Source organism: Capra hircus, chromosome 2 (genome assembly GCF_001704415.2).
Source record: "Capra hircus breed San Clemente chromosome 2, ASM170441v1, whole genome shotgun sequence".
Classification (NCBI taxonomy): Eukaryota; Metazoa; Chordata; class Mammalia; order Artiodactyla; family Bovidae; genus Capra; species Capra hircus.
Genome location: NC_030809.1, coordinates 4,120,511 through 4,139,419, shown reverse-complemented (window position 1 = coordinate 4,139,419; position 18,909 = coordinate 4,120,511). Strand labels below are relative to the sequence as shown.

The window sequence follows — 18,909 nt, the reverse complement described above, 5'->3', positions numbered from 1 at the left end:
AGCTCTTCTCTGCTGTTTGTTGGGCTCCGCCTTGCAGTTCTTCTTGCCCTTGAAATAATTCTCATTTCTTGTTCAGGAGCAATGACTTCCTTAATCATTCTCATGTTAAGTAGCATAATGATAACCTACTATGAAGAGGGCCTCCAGCAAGGCTTATTGAATAGCTTTAATCACCAATGCATATAGCACTGTCCAGGAAAAGAGACAGTTTTGAATTTATAAGTTGTGTGAATTAAACTCTTTTTAGATGATTATATTCAAAAACACACCAAACACCAAACTCGCCAATCCCCAGATTGGTCATCTGGTAAAAGAGATTATTGGACCTTAAGCAGCTGTACTTCACTTACCACTACATTTATGTACATTCAGACATCTCAGCTTAAAAGCTGAGAATCGTTAAGAAATTAACCTCCTATCAGCACAAGGGAAAGTTTCCATTTTTTTAGCCTTCACAGTTTGGCACTCTTGACTTTTTTTTCCTCCTTCCAATGTAGAAGTAAATGAGCTGGACTTAATCTCTGTTTTAGAGCCATAAGAAAGTGGGAGCCCTATGGAGGGAGGCTGACCTCAGCTGGAAGGACTTTTTACCAGAAGGGGAAGATGTACATAATTTTCTCTTGGAGCAGGTGAGTTGAAGCAAGATTTATACCTCCTGTTTGATAGTAATTGATCTGTTTCTTAGAGGAGATAAAAATAATTGCATCAGTATTCCGGTTATTAAGTGAAAGTTAAAATTGTTCAGTCGTGTCCGACTCTTTATGACCCCATGGACTGTAATCTGCCAGGCTTCTCTGTCCATGGAATTCTCCAGGCAAGAATACTAGAATGGGTAGCCATTCACTTCTCCAGGGAGTCTTCCCAACCCAGGGATTGAACACAGGTCTCCCACATAGCAGGCGGATTCTTTACTGTCTAAGTCACTAGGGAAGCCCCCAGTTTTTAAAATTAGACCAAAATAGGAATCATGGTCAAGATGTCATTTTAAGTCTATACTTTTAACGCTACTTTACCCTCAAAAAGACTCGTGCTTCCTAAGGAGAAATATTTTCTGATCTCTTGTCGGAACCAATCACAGTTCTCATCTGGGAACTTTTAACAACCTCATGGCTTTTTGTGTATGCATTCATTAGATGATAGATAAAAAATAAAGATTTAAGAAATTAGACACATTTTGAAAACAAGTTACATGTATCCATGAACCAGGAATGAAATTGATAAATAAAGCAGGGGTAATAGGGCTAAAGCTGCAAGTCTTCTGAGCTCTGGGTCTGAAAGCAGACAGACACAGGTCAGAAATGATTTTTGTAGGGTAATAGCCTCTTACAAGGTACAAGATTGGAGACAGGCTTACTGCATGTCACTAAGTGGAAAATCGATAAATAAGTGTTAGGAAGGTAGGTACGGTTTTATAGACAGAACCTTAGCTAAGCTGCCTACGGACTTAGTAACTGGATCCAGAAATCCACAACAAGGCAGGAGGCTCTACGATTGATAAAGTCTGGTCCTAAAAAAAAATTCTTCTCAAAATTATCCTGCAAATCAAAATCCTGAAACATCTGAGGAAAATAACTGCTGAGATAGCCTATAAATTCAGCAATAAGGAGAAAAAAGTCAATCTTAGGTTAAAAAAAATAATAAAGCAATCTGAAAATGATGTTAAAGCATGTATATTTTAAGTTGGATAAAGACATTAGATTCACAGTGGACTTTAGCTTTCTTTTAGTTTTAAACTAGATACACTAAGGAGCACTCCCGCCATGGTAATAAGAGCCTACTTAAGGCATAATTTATCTTTCATTGCTGGGACCATAGAACATGGAAGAAACTTCCAAGTAACAAAAAGAATGAGGGGGGGAAGCCAAAGATGAAATCTGAATTCTGAGCAGTAAGCACATGTGAGAATCCCCATGGACAGAGAAGCCTGGTGGGCTACAGTCCATGGGGTCGCAAAGGAACTAAGCACAAGCATGTGCGAAGGGCATGTTGCCTAATACCTCTTGGAGTGCTCCCAGAGATCCTGAAGAAGCTGCAATGGTCCTGGTTCAGTAGCAACCCAGCTCCACGAAGCACCAAACCAAAATGCTCTTTGGAGAAAACATACTCAACTTACCTCTTATTTTCTGCAAGTTAACAGTGTCCAAATGTATGAGTTAATACTTAGAGTTCATTTAACATATAATGAAGTAAGTAACCAAGAGTGAGAGTAAACAGGGAATAAATGCAGGATTTAGACTCTGGAGACTTGAAATAATAGAATGATAACTCATAATATAAAATAACACTATTTAAAAAAGAAAGAGTCACAAAAATGAGCACAGATACAAAAAGTGAGCACAGATATAAAAAGAGAAGAAACTAGGTAGAATTGTGATAGATGTTAATAAAATTTAGGGACTAGAAAGAGAAAATCTGTAATGTGTCTAACTGAAATCCTAGAGGGGAAAACGGAATGGAGAAGAGAAGAGATTGTGGCTAAGACTTTTCCAGAGCTGAAAAATATATGAATCTGTAGAAAGCACATGTATACCACATAGGATAGTTACACTTTAGTGAAACTGCATAATATCAAGAAAGAAAAAAAGAAAAGATTTTAAAGTAGCTAGAAAGAAGCAGCATATTACCTCCAAAGAAAAACAAATTTTGCAATAACAACAATGAAAACCCAACTGTATACTGTCAATCAAAGTGTTACGAAGATGACAATAAAAGATGGTGGAATAATTTTAAAGTACCGAGAAAACATGAGTTAATCTAGAGTTGACTTCCAAATAAGCTAACCTTTAAGAAGAAGGGCAGTATATATTTAGAAACTTAGTAACACACTTCTAAATAACCCATGAGTCAAATAAATCATAAAAGATCTTTAAAAAATATTTTGTACTGGATGAAAGTGAAAACACAGCCCATAAAAGTTTGTGGGATACAACTAAAGCAGTATTATTGTGAAGTTTTTAGCACTGAACACCTGATGTAGAAAAGAAGTATGGTCACAAATCAGTAACTTCAGCTTTAACCTTACAAAATTGGAAAAAGGAAGAGCAAATAAAACTCAAAAGTAAATAGAAAAAAGGAAATAACAAAAAACTGAGCAGAAGTCAGTGAAACAGAAGAACAATAAAGGAGTCACTGAAGTCAAAAGCTGGTTCTTTGAGAAGATAAAGTTGATAAACACCTAGCTAAACTAATCAGGAAAAATAAAAGATAAGGCACAAATTTCTAATAAAAAGAATGAGAGAGGTGACATTGTACATATTCTACACGTAATAACATAAACACATCAACCTAGGTGAAATGAGTAAATTTCTTGAGCAAGAAGAAACTAATAGAGCAAGAAGAAAAACAGATAACGTGAATATCTATTAAAGAAATTTTAGTAGTTAAAAATGTTCCCTCAAAAAATAGTCCGGGCTCGGATGAGTTCTACCAAACGTTAAAGGAAAAAGTAATGCCAGTTTTGCAAAACTTTCATACTAATTCTTCCAAAGCGTTGAACAGGAGAGACCATTTTCCAACTCATTCTATGAGGTCAGCATTACATTATTAACAAGACTAGACAAAGGCATTTCAAGAAAAGAGAACTATAGACTAATTCCTAATTAACATAGAGAAAAGTTTGTTGACTAAATTTGTTGTCAACAAAATTTGCACAAGTCACATCTGACAACAACAAAAAAACATAATACATCATAACCAGGTAGGTTTGTCACAGGAATATAAGGTTAATTTAGAATTACAAAACCAATGTATGAATGTGGAAAAGATGAAGTAGTAAGAGGATCCAGAGTTGGTCCCTCTGCTGAAACAGCTATTGAGCTGGGACAGTTAGACACAGCTATTTTGAAATTATGGCGTCGAGTGGAACAAATGCACTACCAGAACCAGGATAATGCTTGATGAAAAAAGAGTGTGGTAAATTTCAGTGATTTTGGAATTTTGCCTAGAGAGCTACCAGCCTCCAGCTCTCTGGTAGACAGCTGAAAGGACAGTCGTTCTGTCTTTCTGGTGCCAGGTTGAGCAATAACGACCTCGTCCTCCTAAGACTGGTGCTGTGTCTTTTAATCTGCCTACCACTTCACCAGGGACCCATCTCAGGACCTTGATGTTTCCATCCCTCATTCTGAAGTGACTTCTCGGACAGGGTGTGTTACAGAAGCTTACACTGAACACATCTGAGTCTTCCCCATACTTCTCTCTTTTTCTCCTCGGATCCAGATAGTCACTGAAATTTCTGAATGGTCACTGGCTGACAGCAGAGATAGTGAATCAGAGATTTCAGTAACCACACAAAAGAAGGAATATGGTCCTTATCAGAAAGTCACTAATTAACACATAACTACAACATCAGCAGTTCCTAGGTAAAGGAGAGAATCTGATGTCCAGACTTAGCACATTGCAAAGTCTGGTTTTCAACAAAAAATTATAAAGTATGCAAAGAAACAGGAAAATACAGCTCTTTAAAAGGGAAAAAAAGAAACTGGCAGAAAGCATCCCTGGGGAAGCCCAAACATTGGGCTTACTAGACAAGGGCTTTATCTGTGCTCCAGTTACTAAAGAAGACCATGGAGGAAGAAATAAAGGGAATCAGGATGATGGACTGAACAAGCTGAGAATACCAGTAAAGAGGTAGAAATTATAAAAAGGAGCCAAACAGAAACTGAAAAGTGACAATAGCCAAAATGAAACATTAACTAGAAGTCTCAGCAGCAGGTCTGAACACACGGATCAGTCAGTGACCTTGGAAACAGCACAGCTGGAATTGCCCAGTCAGGAATCGCTGATTCAGCACTGATTTACTATGATGAAAATCCATCTTTAGTATTTGCAGATACACCTTTTATTAATTGTTTTCCCAATGAAATTTCTGGCATTGTTATATGAAACTGAATATCATTGAATTTTTTAAATAAAAATGTCCCTATTGTTGTTTATTTTTTAAAAAGCTTTTAATTATAATAATACATATTGAAAAATTAATCCATTTAACATATAAAAGGCTTTAAAAGAAGAAATTACTCAGTATGAGGAGCAGAAAGAAAAAAGAATCAAGAAAAATGAAGAGTCTAAGGACTTAGGGGACAGCATCAAGCATGTCAGTGTATCATAATGGAGCCCCAGAGAAGAGAGAAAGGGACAGAAGAAAATATTTAAAGAAATAATGGTTGAAAATTTCCCAAATTTGATCAAAGATATGATTCTACATATTTATGAATTTCAACAAACTCCAAGCAGGATAAACTCAGTTTCACAAGATACAATGAAACTGTTGAAAGACAGAAAACAAAGAAGAAATATTGAAAGCATCAAGAGAAAAAGTGACTCATCGCATACAGAGAAGCCTCAACAAAATTAACAGCCAGTTTATCGTCAGAAGCTATGATAGTCAGCAGACATTGGAATGGTAAAGTTCTAAAATTTAAAGACTGTTTAAATATGTCCTACAAAAATGAGGACGATATGAAGACACTCCCAGATAAAAACAGTTAGTTAGACTTGCCGTCCTGAACTGAGCCTTTCAGGTTGAAGCAAAGGGACACTAGGAGATAACTCGCAGTCATGTGAAGAAATGGAGATAACTGGCAAAGGTAACCCACAGATAGATACAAAGCAGCATTGTTTTGTTTTCCATTTGTAACGCCTTTTTCTTTACTGAATGATGATGATTTAAAAGGCAAATCCATAAAATAATAAATACGTGTTAATGGGCATACATTGTATACAGGTAAAATTTACGAAAACAGCTGCATAAGGATGAGTTCTCATGGAATTCCCATGAGGCCCAGCGATTGTGCTTTCAGGTGTGTATCCAAGAGAAATGAAAACATGTGGTGCCCTTATTTGAAGTCAGATAAACCTGGGTTCAGGTTCCAGTTTTCTCCCACTTAAGACTTTAAAATGACTTGATTTCGCTAAGCCTCAGATTTCTTACCTATGAAGTGCTTATTTATAATATCTATGTTACAGAATTTCTATGAAGATTGAAAAAGAATGTTTAAGAAGCACTGAGCATAGAGAGGAACTCAGTCAACTATGCATAATGTTGTTATTAATAAAAATGTTTAGAAAACAGAAAAATGAGGCTTCAGAAAACTCGGCCATCCTTACCTTGACTTTTAGCTTTCTTCTAAAATGGCTGATGTAATGCCCTTTTTCTGGGAACCCTAGTACATTCGATAAGAGATAGTGATGAGCTGATCCATAAATTTGAAGCCCAGCTTTCTAGGTTCTAGGAAGATTAGATGGCTTGCACAGAAACACAGGGATTCAGAGGGATAAATGTTTCTCTCCAGTGAACAAGCTAAACTTCACAGCTCACCACTGACTTCATTAGGCCATGGTAAAGACTCACTTTCACATTTTTAGATCATTTTATTTATGAGCAGTGTAATTAATGTTTAACTTTGCTATTAATGTTAATTGCTCTCAGACCTCCAATTGTCTGTGTAGGTGTAGGGTAGATTAAAGAGGTATTCTGTATAGGTATCCCAACTTCTAAAGTAATATTGAAACAAATTTGGAGAATGTTTCAGGTTATGAAAAATCAGTTGCCTGTTCTTAAAAGAACTTAGGGCCATCATCTTGTAATTTTGTATGTATATTGAAATGTGATAGTTAACGCATTTATCAACAATGAATCGGAAAAATTGTGATACTGAATAATGTTTCTGAAGCTTTATAGGAATATGTTATTTAAAAGTGCTACATTCATGGTAAAGATAATTAAAACAATGAGTTTTTTTCACAGAATTCCAGGTAATTTTTGATTTGTGGATCCAAGGAGGATATAGGAATATACATGAGTCTTCTATGGTATTAGAGAAAACTTTGTAAATAACCTTTAGTATTTTAATCTTTATGGGTTTGCATAGAAAAGCTGTATAAAGCAAAGCATACTTATATACCTCATGGCCTTATACCCTAGAAAATGAAAGATCACTTTGATTATTGATTTCTTTTTTTTTTTAATACTCACCAAAGAGTTAAACAGTCATGGCATCATTTTTCACGCTTGGATTCAGAATAGTAAGGAGGTGTTTGAAGGACTTGACAAAACTAAAGCTACAGAGTTTTCAACAGCTGCTCTGTGGCCATAGTGATACTAATCATAGGCTGCAGAAAGGTAGCTAAATTGTATCCTTGCTGGTACACCTGCCCTGCCTTAGAGCTGTGTCACAGCTGAGAGCAAGACTGAAGCACCCACAGGTATGAGGTTAAATGAAATGAGCAAAGAGAAAGACAAACACTGCCTGATTTCACTTACACATGAGAGGCACAAAACAAAAACCCATAGCTTGAGTGAAGAGGTGGGTGGTTGCCAGAGCAGAGGGGATTGGCAGAGGTGAAATAGGTGAAGGGGGGGTCAAGAGGTACAAACTTCCAGTTACAAAATAAGTAGGTTATGGGACTGTGTAACGTACAGCTTGGAGAGCACAGTCAGTAGCATTGTATTGACTTTGTAAGGTGACAGAGAATGACCGGGCTTACTGTGGCGGTCATTTCACAGTATATACAAAAGTCAGGCCACTGTATTGTTCACTTGAAAGTAATACTGTGGATCAGACATACTGAAAATGAAGACTGAAGCTCAGAATGATTTGGAAGAAAAGTAAGCTTGTTTTTAAGAAGAATCAGAGATCTTCAGTAGTAAAAAAAATGGTAGATTCAGAAGAATAATGCATTTAGAATCTTTCAGAACTATAAATGCAGAATGGCTTCTGCTAATCATTTTGATTCCATATGAAATAGAAGAGATAGCCCATGACTTTGTTTTCTTCACAGGGTGATGATAATATTGAATTATTTTAACATGTTTAACTTTGTATGTTTCAGAAGTTGGACTTTTTAGAGTCTGATAGTTCCTGTTCCTCCGAAGCACTTTTGAAGAAAGAACTCTCTGCTGAAGAGCTGTATAAGCGACTTGAGAAACTCATTATTGAGGACAAGGCAAATGATGAACAGATCTTTGACTGGGTAGAGGTATAAAGACTAAAGTCTTTTATAAAGTCAAGTAAATATATTCAAAACATAAGCCATTTTTCTGGATCTCTCATTAGTTTAGTATATACACTACATTTTACCATTCAAAAATTTGCATTTCTTTCTCATGTTCTCACATTTTAGATACTATCCTGGATAAAATTAATAAGCAATATGTAATTATTATGAAATGTGCTGGCTTACCTTTTCATAACATACCTTAAAATCTTGTGTTGTAGAGTCTGTTGATCATGTCTATATTTAACTTGTTAGTGTATTCCTTTAAATATTAACTTTTGTTTATGTAGATGTGTTTTATTTGTGCACATTTTCATGAAATCATATACTAATCCAAGTTGAAAGAAAGCCACAGGGGGCTGATCTCGTTCTCTCCGTCTTATATAACTCTTGTTTTGTAGTCCTTCTAATGGGTTGCTGTTTCTTTAACCATTTCCAGGTGTTGAGAAATCATGAAGCTTCTCATAATTTTTTTTAACCTTTTTCCCCTCCTGTCTTTGGGATAGTCTATCACCTCACCTAATTGGGAATGTTTTTTTAAGTAATGTATAATAGCCAATAGATTATATTCCTGACTCCTCCTCTAGGTTCTTTCATTCCTTCTTAAAATCTTGATATCCAGGCCCTTGTCTGGTTACTCCCATACAGACATAGCCTGCATTGTGAACGTGCATCTCGAAGTGACACGTGTAAACTGAGCCTGATCGTCAGTGGTGGTCCAGCAGTACAGTTCGGTGGCACTTCAGCGTTCTGTGTGCTTTCTGACCCTGTGCTTCTGGCAGACACCACAGTGAACCCAAACCTCTCCATTCAGTCTTGTAGGGTCCACTCGTTTACATTCTACGAGTTACTCATTTCTTCCATGCCAGACTTATACGTTTGAGTTTTGAGCCAAAATAGTGTTTTAAACCTTTATTTCTATTTAGATTTATCTTCTTAAATTAGACACTTTTTTAAAAGTCCTGTCAGGACATTTTGGATTCTAACTTGGTCATCCATTTTGCTTGCCATCTTTTTCACTCTGTGTCTCTTTCACTTTGCATTTGATTAGTATGTCAGCTTTGCACTCACTCAAGCTATGGGGAAAGTGTGTGAGTCGAGTAGAACCAAGGACGAAGCAGCATACTTTTTAGGGCCAGATCTCATCGCCATCCCAGTGGACATTTCAGCTGTTAACTTGTTTATTATTTCACATCATTCCTACCATCTAGTTCATCTTTTCATCTTGCCTACAAGGGAATACCTATTATATTTTGTCAGATGTCTTGCTAAGTTCTGGAAAAGTTAAAGCTCTTTCCATCGGAGCTGCCATATGGTGATCGTATCAGAAAAGGAAAGGAGGTTAGTTTAGCATGACTTGGTTATCTTTGTCCTTATTTATTCTTAGCATAACCGTCTCTTTCCTCTGTAAGACTTTAAAACCATTCATATGGTAGTTTGTTGTAGATTTTAGGATAGAATTAGTATCAGGCTTTCTGATATATTATTGACCTCAGATACCTTCTTTAATGTTTTAGAAGTCAGGTCAATATTTGCATACTGAACATCACTCTCTTTCATTTCAGCAGTTTGGTCTTTTATTTCTCATATATTGCCAAATGATGCTGTTTTTACCTCTTCATCCATGTTGGGCCCTATTTTCTTAAATAGTAGTATTTATTTAGCTTATCCCAGACCAACAATTATTCTCCTTAAAAATAAGACAAAGGGTAAATTTTAATGAATGTAAGTAATACCCAGTAAAGGTGAATTTTAAAAAAGGATCAAGGAAACAACAACATCACAGTGGTCACTAAGCACACAGGACATCTAAGGTGTTTGCTGCTGTACATCTGATACTACTACTGTACAGTAATCTGACTTTGCTTATCATTTCCAGTTAGCAGGCCCATTTTCCTTATTGTTCTTGCCCATTTTTGTTAACATGTTTGCTTCATCTTTAGTGTTCTTGATACTTGTCTTCATGTCTTTTCTGTTCTTGAATACTAGAATTACAGTGTCTGGCTTTATTTGGTAGAAGAGATACACAGTTCATTTCTTTGAAATGGAAGAGACAGTCACATGGCTTCGAAGTGTTATCATCTATCAGTAATTACATCTAGCTAATTTGTTTTTCTCTGACTCTACTTGAAATCTGATCCTTTGGGGATTTTATACTCAGCTGAAATAGCTCTACAACCTGTTTATAAAGTATTGTTGAGCCAAAGAGTAATGGTGTGTTTTTATTCTCTCATTTATTCAAAAATAATTGTTCAGACTTTGCAGAAGTAATTTCCAGGGCTAGACCAGCCTTGCCTTCAGCCTGTATATTATTTAAAGAGGTACACGAGCATAAACTATATAAAACATAAACCATTATGAAATCTTTTCTACGTAGCTCTTACCCCACGTTATTCTCAGCCTTAGCTATTAGCAATATCACCACATGTTTCTGTCCTGTGGGACGAGATCAGTAGCGAAAGGTGGCCTGGTCCTCTGTATTCAGCTCTGCCAATATCCTACAGAGCTAGCCATCTGACTTGTTAACCCCTCTTAACTCTGCTTTCAAGAAACCACCAGTTCCTCCCAAGTGATATATGTGAGGTTAGGTATTCAGCAAAGAGAGAGCTACTGGTTAATCTACATCATTTCTAAAATTCATAAACATTAAACTGATCTCTAAATATCTTTGAAATTCTTAGCTTTCTAACACATACCTTTTTAAATGGCATTTAAAATTTTTTTCCTAGCCAGTTATTTTAAAAATGACTCTTTGAGTAGAAAATACTGTGCTGTGCTCTGATATTCTAAGCTCTGAAAAGAAGCTGAGATAAGCATTAATTCTGTTCATAGTCATAAGAAACATAAACTCTGGAAAATATTTGAAACACCTGCCTAGAAAATGGCTGCATTTGTGTGTTTTCTCCTTTTGCTTCTTATCTGGTTGGTGTAGTATTTTATAGCAAAAAGATAAGATCTTAAGAGAAATAAACTGAAAAATAAGGTGGAGGTTCATTTGCTCTATTTAACTTACCTCAGAAGATATGTTTTTGCCATCCTCAGAAAAGAGGAACAGTTATCTCACCACTACCTGAGGTGTTTATTTGAAGTAATTCTAGAAATTAGCCTCTAATTCACGTTGAAATTAAGATGAACAGGCAGTGTTAGCACACCTAAACGAAGCTGCGTGCTGCTGAGCAAAGTGGGCCTGAAAATGCTCTGTCGGTGTGGAGTAGCTGTCCTTTCAACTTTGTAGATGTGGATAGATCATCTTAAGATGGCTTATTTATCGAAAAGGGAAAATGCTTTTAAACAGTTGCATGGAATGTATCTAGTACACAGCACTGTTTAACTGAATGAACAGAGGATATGGAGTGGTCAGCTCCCCGAAAACAAAATACTGCTACGTGGAACACTTTCAGAAAGAACTGATGAGAGTCCCAGTATTTCCTGGTGAATCAGAAGACTAATTTTTACTAAAAAGTTGAACGTGATCTCCTGTGCCCTTAGTGCAAGATGAAGCCTGGTTTAGGGGAAAATAATATCTCTGGTGTGCCAAGGGTACCTTTAATTATTCTATTTACTTTTGATTGCAGGCTAATCTAGATGAAAGCCAGATGAGTTCACCTACATTCCTTAGAGCTTTAATGACAGCCGTCTGTAAAGCAGCTATTATAGGTAAGTAGTATTTCTGAAGGCAGCATCTGAAAATCCCCTGTATGTCAGCTGCTGACGATGTGGGTCAGGGTTTACATTGCCTTTGAACAGTTGCACTGTAAAGCTCAGTTTCTGTGCCAAATGAATCCCCTTTCCGTCTACAATGCCTGGCTGTCTTGGGCCGCAGCACAGATAGCTGCTCTGCCTGCAGCGAGCCCGGATGTGAGAGCTGCTGTGGGCCTTCTGTTCTCCAGTTCAGTAGGAAGTTGGTGCCTGCTCCTAAGGTTGTTTGCTGTGTGTGACTTTTCCTTTGCTTTTCACCTCCAACATTCAAAGGCTCCCCTGCCTTCCATTCACGAGTTAAAATGAACAATTTGAATATTCTTGTCCAGTGTCACCAATCTCAAAAGAAAAGCCACTTTATGTAAATTCATGTATGGGGAAAGAAAATACCAGTTATTTCTCCTGTTTTATGTTGACCTGCTAAGACAATCTTATTGAATGTTTATGAATTACACAGATAGATAGGATTCAGATTAGTAGAGACTCTAAACGGTCCAAGCTGCACGTAGTTTTTACTAATGCTTAATGAGATCATCCACTTGGCCTTGGATTAAAGTCCACATTTCTGTCACTGAAATAGAGAAAAAAAATTGTCAGCTGAAAAGTTGTTGAGAATCATCATAGAGATAGCTTCGCAATTCAAGATTTTCTGTCAGATGAATCTAAACACCTGGCGTTGCTCGCCGCTGCCACAGCGGGCCCTCATCCTGCTGATAATGCGGCTTCCCTGGCGGCTCAGGCCTCCTGCCTGCCAGTGCAGGAGACGTGGGCTCCACCCCTGGGTTGGGAAGATCCCCCGGAGAAGGAATAGCAGCCTACTCCAGTGTTCTTGCCTGGAGAATTCCACGGACAGCCTGGCGGGCTACAGCCCATGGGGTCGCAAGAGAGTCAGACAGGACTGAATGACTAAACAGTAACAACTGCTAGAAATAATACGACGGTTCTGATTCTCTTACCCTTCTTAAGAGATTTAGATGAACTCTGTTTAATTGTTCTTTAATTTCCTTTTTAATGTTTTCATGGTTTGGACTGTCATGAGACCGCTGTCCCTGTTTAATTATGACTAAAGACAAAGAACCGAGCGCACTGCTGCTCTTGAGGGAGCCCAGCACTCCAAATACATCCCCCTCCATGTTTTTGTTAGTTTGTTTGTTTCGGGAAGAATTTCACGTATTCTCCTGGTGGTCTAGTGGCTGGGACCTCGCCCTCCAGTGCAGAGGGTGTGGATCCGACCCCTGATTGGGGAGCTAGGATCCCACATGCCTCACAACCAAACAACCAAAGTATGAAACAGGAGCAGTGCTGTAACAAATCCAGTAAAGTTGTGTTGTTTTGTTTTTAATTAAAATTTTAGAAAATTTGGCGTTTCCAAACCTTTACCTCAGAACCCCTTGGTTTCTCTTTCCTCGCAGGGTCATGTATGTCTTACTGATTCAGAAAACTGAAAACAGCTGTGTGTTAATGCTCAGTTCCTCTGTCTCTTCCAGCCGACTGTTCGACCTTCCGAGTGGACACTGCTGTTATCAAGCAGAGAGTGCCGATCTTACTCAAGTACCTAGACTCAGATACAGAGAAGGAACTGCAAGCACTTTATGCACTTCAAGCATCAATAGTAAAACTCGATCAACCTGCCAGTAAGTCTCCCTCATGCTACAGTTAACCCAGCTGAAGGGTGAGGTTTATCCAGGGTTTGATGGGCTTTAAACAGTGGGCAATAGCAGCATCCTGAGTGACAAAACTCAGCCTGTAATTTTGATAAACATGAATGTTTTTAAGTGGTTGACTTTTATGAGAAAATGACAAGAAGACTAGTTATATTATTCATGCTATCTGAGGAGATTTAATCCTCATTCTCAGGCACATCTGTCTTATAAGAATCTCTGCCGTGATGGAGATGTATCTGTCATGCAGTACGTGACAACCATGAACCACTCGTATCAGTCAAGCGCTTAAATGTGGCTACTGTGACTAAGGAGCTGAACTTAAAATATTAAATGTCAGTAGCTCCATGTGGTTCAGAGAAGGCATTGGCACCCCACTCCAGTACTCTTGCCTGGAAACTCCCGTGGACGGAGGAGCCTGGTAGGCTGCAGTCCATGATGGGGTCGCTAAGAGTCGGACACAACTGAGCGACTTCACTTTCACTTTTCACTTTCATGCATTGGAGGAGGAAATGGCAACCCACTCCAGGGTTCTTGCCTGGAGAATCCCAGGGATGCGGGAGCCTGGTGGGCTGCCGTCTATGGGGTCACATAGAGTCGGACATGACTGAAGTGACTTAGCAGCAGCAGCAGCTCCATGTGGTTAGCGGCCACCCTGTTAGACAGTGCAGGTCTAGGGCAGGTGGCATTAGCGTCTGTGCAGTACAATTTTTCACCTTCTTGGACCCAGGCCTTAATAATGAAAGACGGAGATACTTGTCAGAATCCTCAGATACCCCGCAAAGACAAGAAGGCATTTTAGACTAATTTTCAGTTAAGAATTATAGTTAATTCTGGCTAACCAGACAAACAAGTTAACCCAAACACCCAAGTGTTAGTGATCTGGTAAATTAATTGAATTATATTAAATCTTGAAAATTCAGTTGAAACTTCTGAAAGTGAACAGTAAGTATATGGCTATTTCAGAGATAGCACTGAAGTAATTCTTTGGCATTTCCTTAGGTTGTGACTTCTGCAAAGTTTTTCCTCTTGGCTAGTGGTGTTAAATGCCTTTGGGAAATAAAGGGAGGGATTGGAACAGTCCTCGGAATGTAACTGAAGAGATATTCTGTCTATAAATCTGTCCTTTTTAAAACAATAATATAAGCTAAGTTTCCATGATGAGAGTAAAACAGAGGACTAAAATTGCCCAGATGATCTGCGCACTGAACGTAATGGCTATCATTTCACTGGATAAAATCCAGATGAGATAGTTTCTACCCATGTTTTTCATATGAAAAACATCTCTTCGTTTTGATAGCAACATTCGAGGGGAGAGGTACATTCTGCCTTTTCCTCACAAAATTTGTAAAAATTAGACGGTTTTATTGTAAAATCTCAAAGAAAATGTATCAAAAGGAAAGTTTAAAATATTATTCTTGTACTTTTAAGTGTTTAGGTTGAAAACTGTATAACATCAAACAGCTCAGTAATATCAGAAATACAGTAACATCAGAAAACAATTCAAATTGAATAAAGTAATAGGAATAAGAACTAGTTCCGACTGCCTGAATCTTTTCACAGTCTTTAGACAAGCGGCTTTGCTCTTAGGCTGTCAGGAGTGGGTGTGATGGAGTCTCATGGGTGCCCTGACCCCGTCGGGGCGTCCTGCACTGGATGGGAATGCTGCCTTATCGCAGCCGCAGTGCCCCCAAACCGATGGTTTCCTTTCGCCTCCTTGCAGATTTGCTACGGATGTTTTTTGATTGCCTGTATGACGAGGAGGTGATCTCTGAGGATGCCTTCTACAAGTGGGAGAGCAGCAAGGACCCCGCAGAGCAGAATGGGAAGGGTGTGGCCCTGAAATCTGTCACGGCGTTCTTCACATGGCTGCGGGAAGCAGAAGAGGAGTCTGAGGATAACTAAAACTTCAAATACACAAAAAGAAAGAAAAGAAACAATTTAAGTATTTTTTTAAAAAGTTTCACGTCTTCGCCAATCACAGTGCAGCAAGGCCAATTCTCGCAGAAACCCCCACGTGTGCACGAGTGGGAGAGGGGAAAGAGAAAAAAAAGGTGATCATGGAGGAAAAAGGTACTGGAAAAAAAGTAAACTTCAAACCTGAGGGCGGGAGCACTAAAACCAAAATACATGTATTATTTATAGAAAATATTTTCTGTTTTAATCTTTTCTTTTTAAACGAGGACTCATACTTTAAAAAAAAAAAAACACATCTGTTTAGCAAAAAAAAAAACAAAAAAAAAGTTGAAAACTTTTAATTTATTTTAAGGACTGCAAATGCCAGTGTAATTTTTTAATTTGCAGTTTCTGTAAACAACTTGTATAATAGAAAAGCAGAGAAATAAATTTCCCTCCCCTTCAGATGCACCTCACGTTTGTTTTAAAGCATAGTATTTAGTCCAGATTTGAGAAGGTTTGGGATGAACAAGGTAAGAAAGATTTTTTTTTTTTGGCATCAGATCTTTCTGCCTGCCTCTCAGCTTGCTTCAGAAAATAAAAAAATCACAATAGTAATCAAAACATACATAACCTTGGAACAGAAAGAAATGCTGTGGACCAGAGAACTCCAAGAATTGTTCAGAAAAAAAAGTGCTACCCTGGGAAAAGTACTCTTAATACTTTTGAAATCTTTAGAGCAACTTTAAGGCTTGTAAATACATAGAACAAATATTTAAAAAAAAAAAAAAGAAATTGACTCAGTACTATTTCTTTTCACTTTCAAAATATAAAGAACAAAATAAAGGCAAACATTGCAAGTTTAAAAGAAAGTAAAGTGACTTCTCCTTTTGACAGCTGCTGCATGTGCGCCCATCTCTGGGAGGTGCCGTCTGGCTACGTGTTGTCTGATCCAGATCGCTTCTGAGGGCTTGGCGGGGGAGAGTGTGTGTGTCTGTGTGTCTGCAGTTGGAAAAGGCAAGCTATTTTGTGGGCAAAGGAGGGCACTCGTGCTTGGGTGGGGGAGCTTCTCTGAAGTCCAAGGGATGCTTTTTTCCAACACCAAGCAAAAATACATCCCTGGTAGAAACAAACCCAGCGGCACTATTGTAAATCCCTGAGTGTTCCATTGTATGTATTTGGATTAGGGACACTACTTCCGTTTGAAACTACCAATACCAGTGATTTTTAAAATCATCACTACCTCCAATGCTTAAGAAACCCAAAGATGTCTTTTAAAGAAACCAAAGTTAAATTACCCTTCTTAAAATAAGTGAGCATGTGGTTTAAAACCAAACCAATACCACGTGTGAAAATCACATTTACCCCAGCTTCAAATCCATGCAAGCCATTCTGGTGAGTATACAGTGGACTGCGGTTTGGGCCTTTGCTTCTCTGATAGATATTGGAGTGCTATGCTGTGCTTCGTGTGTGTTGGGGGGCATGGGCAGGGGAGGGGTTTTCTCCCTTTGATGAAGTTGTTGTCTCTACAAGTGGCTTTCCATTTCAATTATTTGTAGGCCATCACCCTACAAATGTCTTTATGAAGAAAGCCGGGCTGCTCCCAAATACTCAGCCTTGTATTTTGTATCTGAATAACCAAAGAGTTCTGGCTTCCATCTCTGAAGAAATACTCACGTTAAGAGACTTGGCGAGACTTGTAATGCACAAGAACAAAATTTTCCATAGCAGTAAAAAGTTCTCTCTCTTGGAATGTAGTTGAACACAATACAGGATCCCCCTGCATGGGCCCACAGAGCCCACTGTGAAGTGGCCGAAGGCTGTTCTCCAAGAACCGAGTCCTGAAAGTCTTGTGACAGGGAGATGACAGCCGCTGTCATAAGAGGCGGAGCCTGCAAAGCTGTTTCAGGGTCTGACCGCAGGCTCTGCCTGGGAGCCCTCCATTGGAAAAAGCAACTCGATTCTATGTTATTTTGAGTTTTAACAGCTGCCAGAACCAAAGTGCAGAGGATTCTGAGCCAGAAATCTCCTGACTGTGATGTAGTTTTAGGTGTTGGCAGCACTCACAGGGTGTGGGGGTGGGGCTGGGGAAGCAGGGTGGGGACTGCCTTCTGGAAATCAGTGGCAGTTGTTTGCAGGGGTCTAGCCAAGAAGGAACTTCGGGTAGCAGTGATAACCTGTTGATCAGTACTTCAGATGTGGACAAGTGTAAGGATTGGAGGAGGAGGAAAGAGAAGAATATCAGGGGGAAAATAACTCAAGGGTTGAAAAAAGCTTCAGCTATATAAACATCTGTAGTACAGTAACAGAAATAAGTATCTGCAGTCTCATTTGTAACATGAACTGTGATAGGAGACTCCAAAGTAATTTTTGGGTAACTTGTGGCTTTATATACAGAATGTTAGATGGGATTAGCAAGGTTACTAATGGCAAAATATGAGCAAAGTGGGATAATTGATCCACACTTGTACCAGCTGAAATCCAGAAACACCATCATGACTCTTTCTCTACAGTTTTCTTGCTTGAAAGCAAAGTTTGCTGGTGTTTGGTTTAACATAATAGATGACATGGGCAGCGCTGACTTGCCTGCAGCTCTTTCACTTTGGGACGAGGTCCATTAAGTTCACTGATGAAGGTGCGTTACGCCTGTATTCAAACCAGCTAACTTACAGTGTTTCATTAAGTTTAAATGAGTTTTTTTCCCTTTCTAGCAAAAGAACATGATTCCAGTTTTCAAAATAAACTCATTTTAGTTCTTGGAAAAACCAACAAGCCAGTTCATAGCTGCATCCTGAACTTGTCTCATTCAATAGATATTTACTGAGCATCTATCTACTCTGTTCTAAGTGCAGGAAATATAACTGAATAGACAGTCTTTACTCTCATGGAAGCTCACATTTTTTATGGAAAATGAAAGAATTTTACATGTTACATCAGTGCACTGACCCACTAAGAAGTGTCTGCCTTTATTATGCTGGCAGATCTTTGATTTGGTTTTTGTCTTTTCTTAGCATTTCAAAATACATTGTAGGTTATTTACAATTATTAGCCCAAACATAGTTTTATCTGTTCTAGAAACTCTCTTCAAACAAATTATCATTATGGGTTTTTTGCCATTTTTTTCTTTCGAGTGGCTCCATTCCAGTCAAAAGGATTCTAAGCTAGAAAAAATAGTCTTAGGCTAGTGGATGTAATTCTGTGGTTTCATTACTTAAGTTTTATTCTTTTTTTAAAATTTTCTTTTTGGCTGTGCCATACAGTTAGCAGGCACCCAGTTCCCCGACCAGGGACTAAAGCCTGGCCGTGGCAGTGAAAGTGCAGAATCCTAACCATTAGACTACCAGAGAATTCCCTAAGTTTTATTCTGTAAAAAAAAGGGGGGGGGGGATCCGGTTTTTCAATTTCCAGCACGCTATTGGCCTTTATGCACTCCTACATTCCCCATTTTGAAGAGAGGAGCATTTTTGCGTTCCTTTTTTTTTTTTCCTTATTGAGATATAGTTCACATACTATAAAATACATCCAGGACTTCCCTGTTGGTCCAGTGACAAAGAATCCGCCTGCCAATGCAGGGGAAATGGGTTCAGACCCCCGACCGGGAAGGTTCCGCGTGCCACGGGGCAGCTAAGCCTGTGGGCCACAACCACTGAACCTGTGC

General features: G+C 38.5%; 1 protein-coding gene across 13 annotated transcripts in view; it reads left to right on the top strand.

Annotated features, from left to right (window-relative positions):
* Nucleotides 1-16,123, top strand: part of EIF4G3 (eukaryotic translation initiation factor 4 gamma 3) — a 354,292-nt gene extending 338,169 nt beyond the window's left edge. For all 13 annotated transcript variants that reach the window (XM_018055176.1, XM_013974607.2, XM_018055170.1 and 10 more), the window contains 5 exons: nucleotides 531-629; nucleotides 7,831-7,977; nucleotides 11,571-11,652; nucleotides 13,182-13,328; nucleotides 15,079-16,123. In XM_018055176.1, coding sequence (XP_017910665.1) covers nucleotides 531-629; nucleotides 7,831-7,977; nucleotides 11,571-11,652; nucleotides 13,182-13,328; nucleotides 15,079-15,260 — 657 coding nt within the window. In that variant the 3' untranslated portion in view covers nucleotides 15,261-16,123. The remainder of the gene's footprint in view (nucleotides 1-530; nucleotides 630-7,830; nucleotides 7,978-11,570; nucleotides 11,653-13,181; nucleotides 13,329-15,078) is intronic.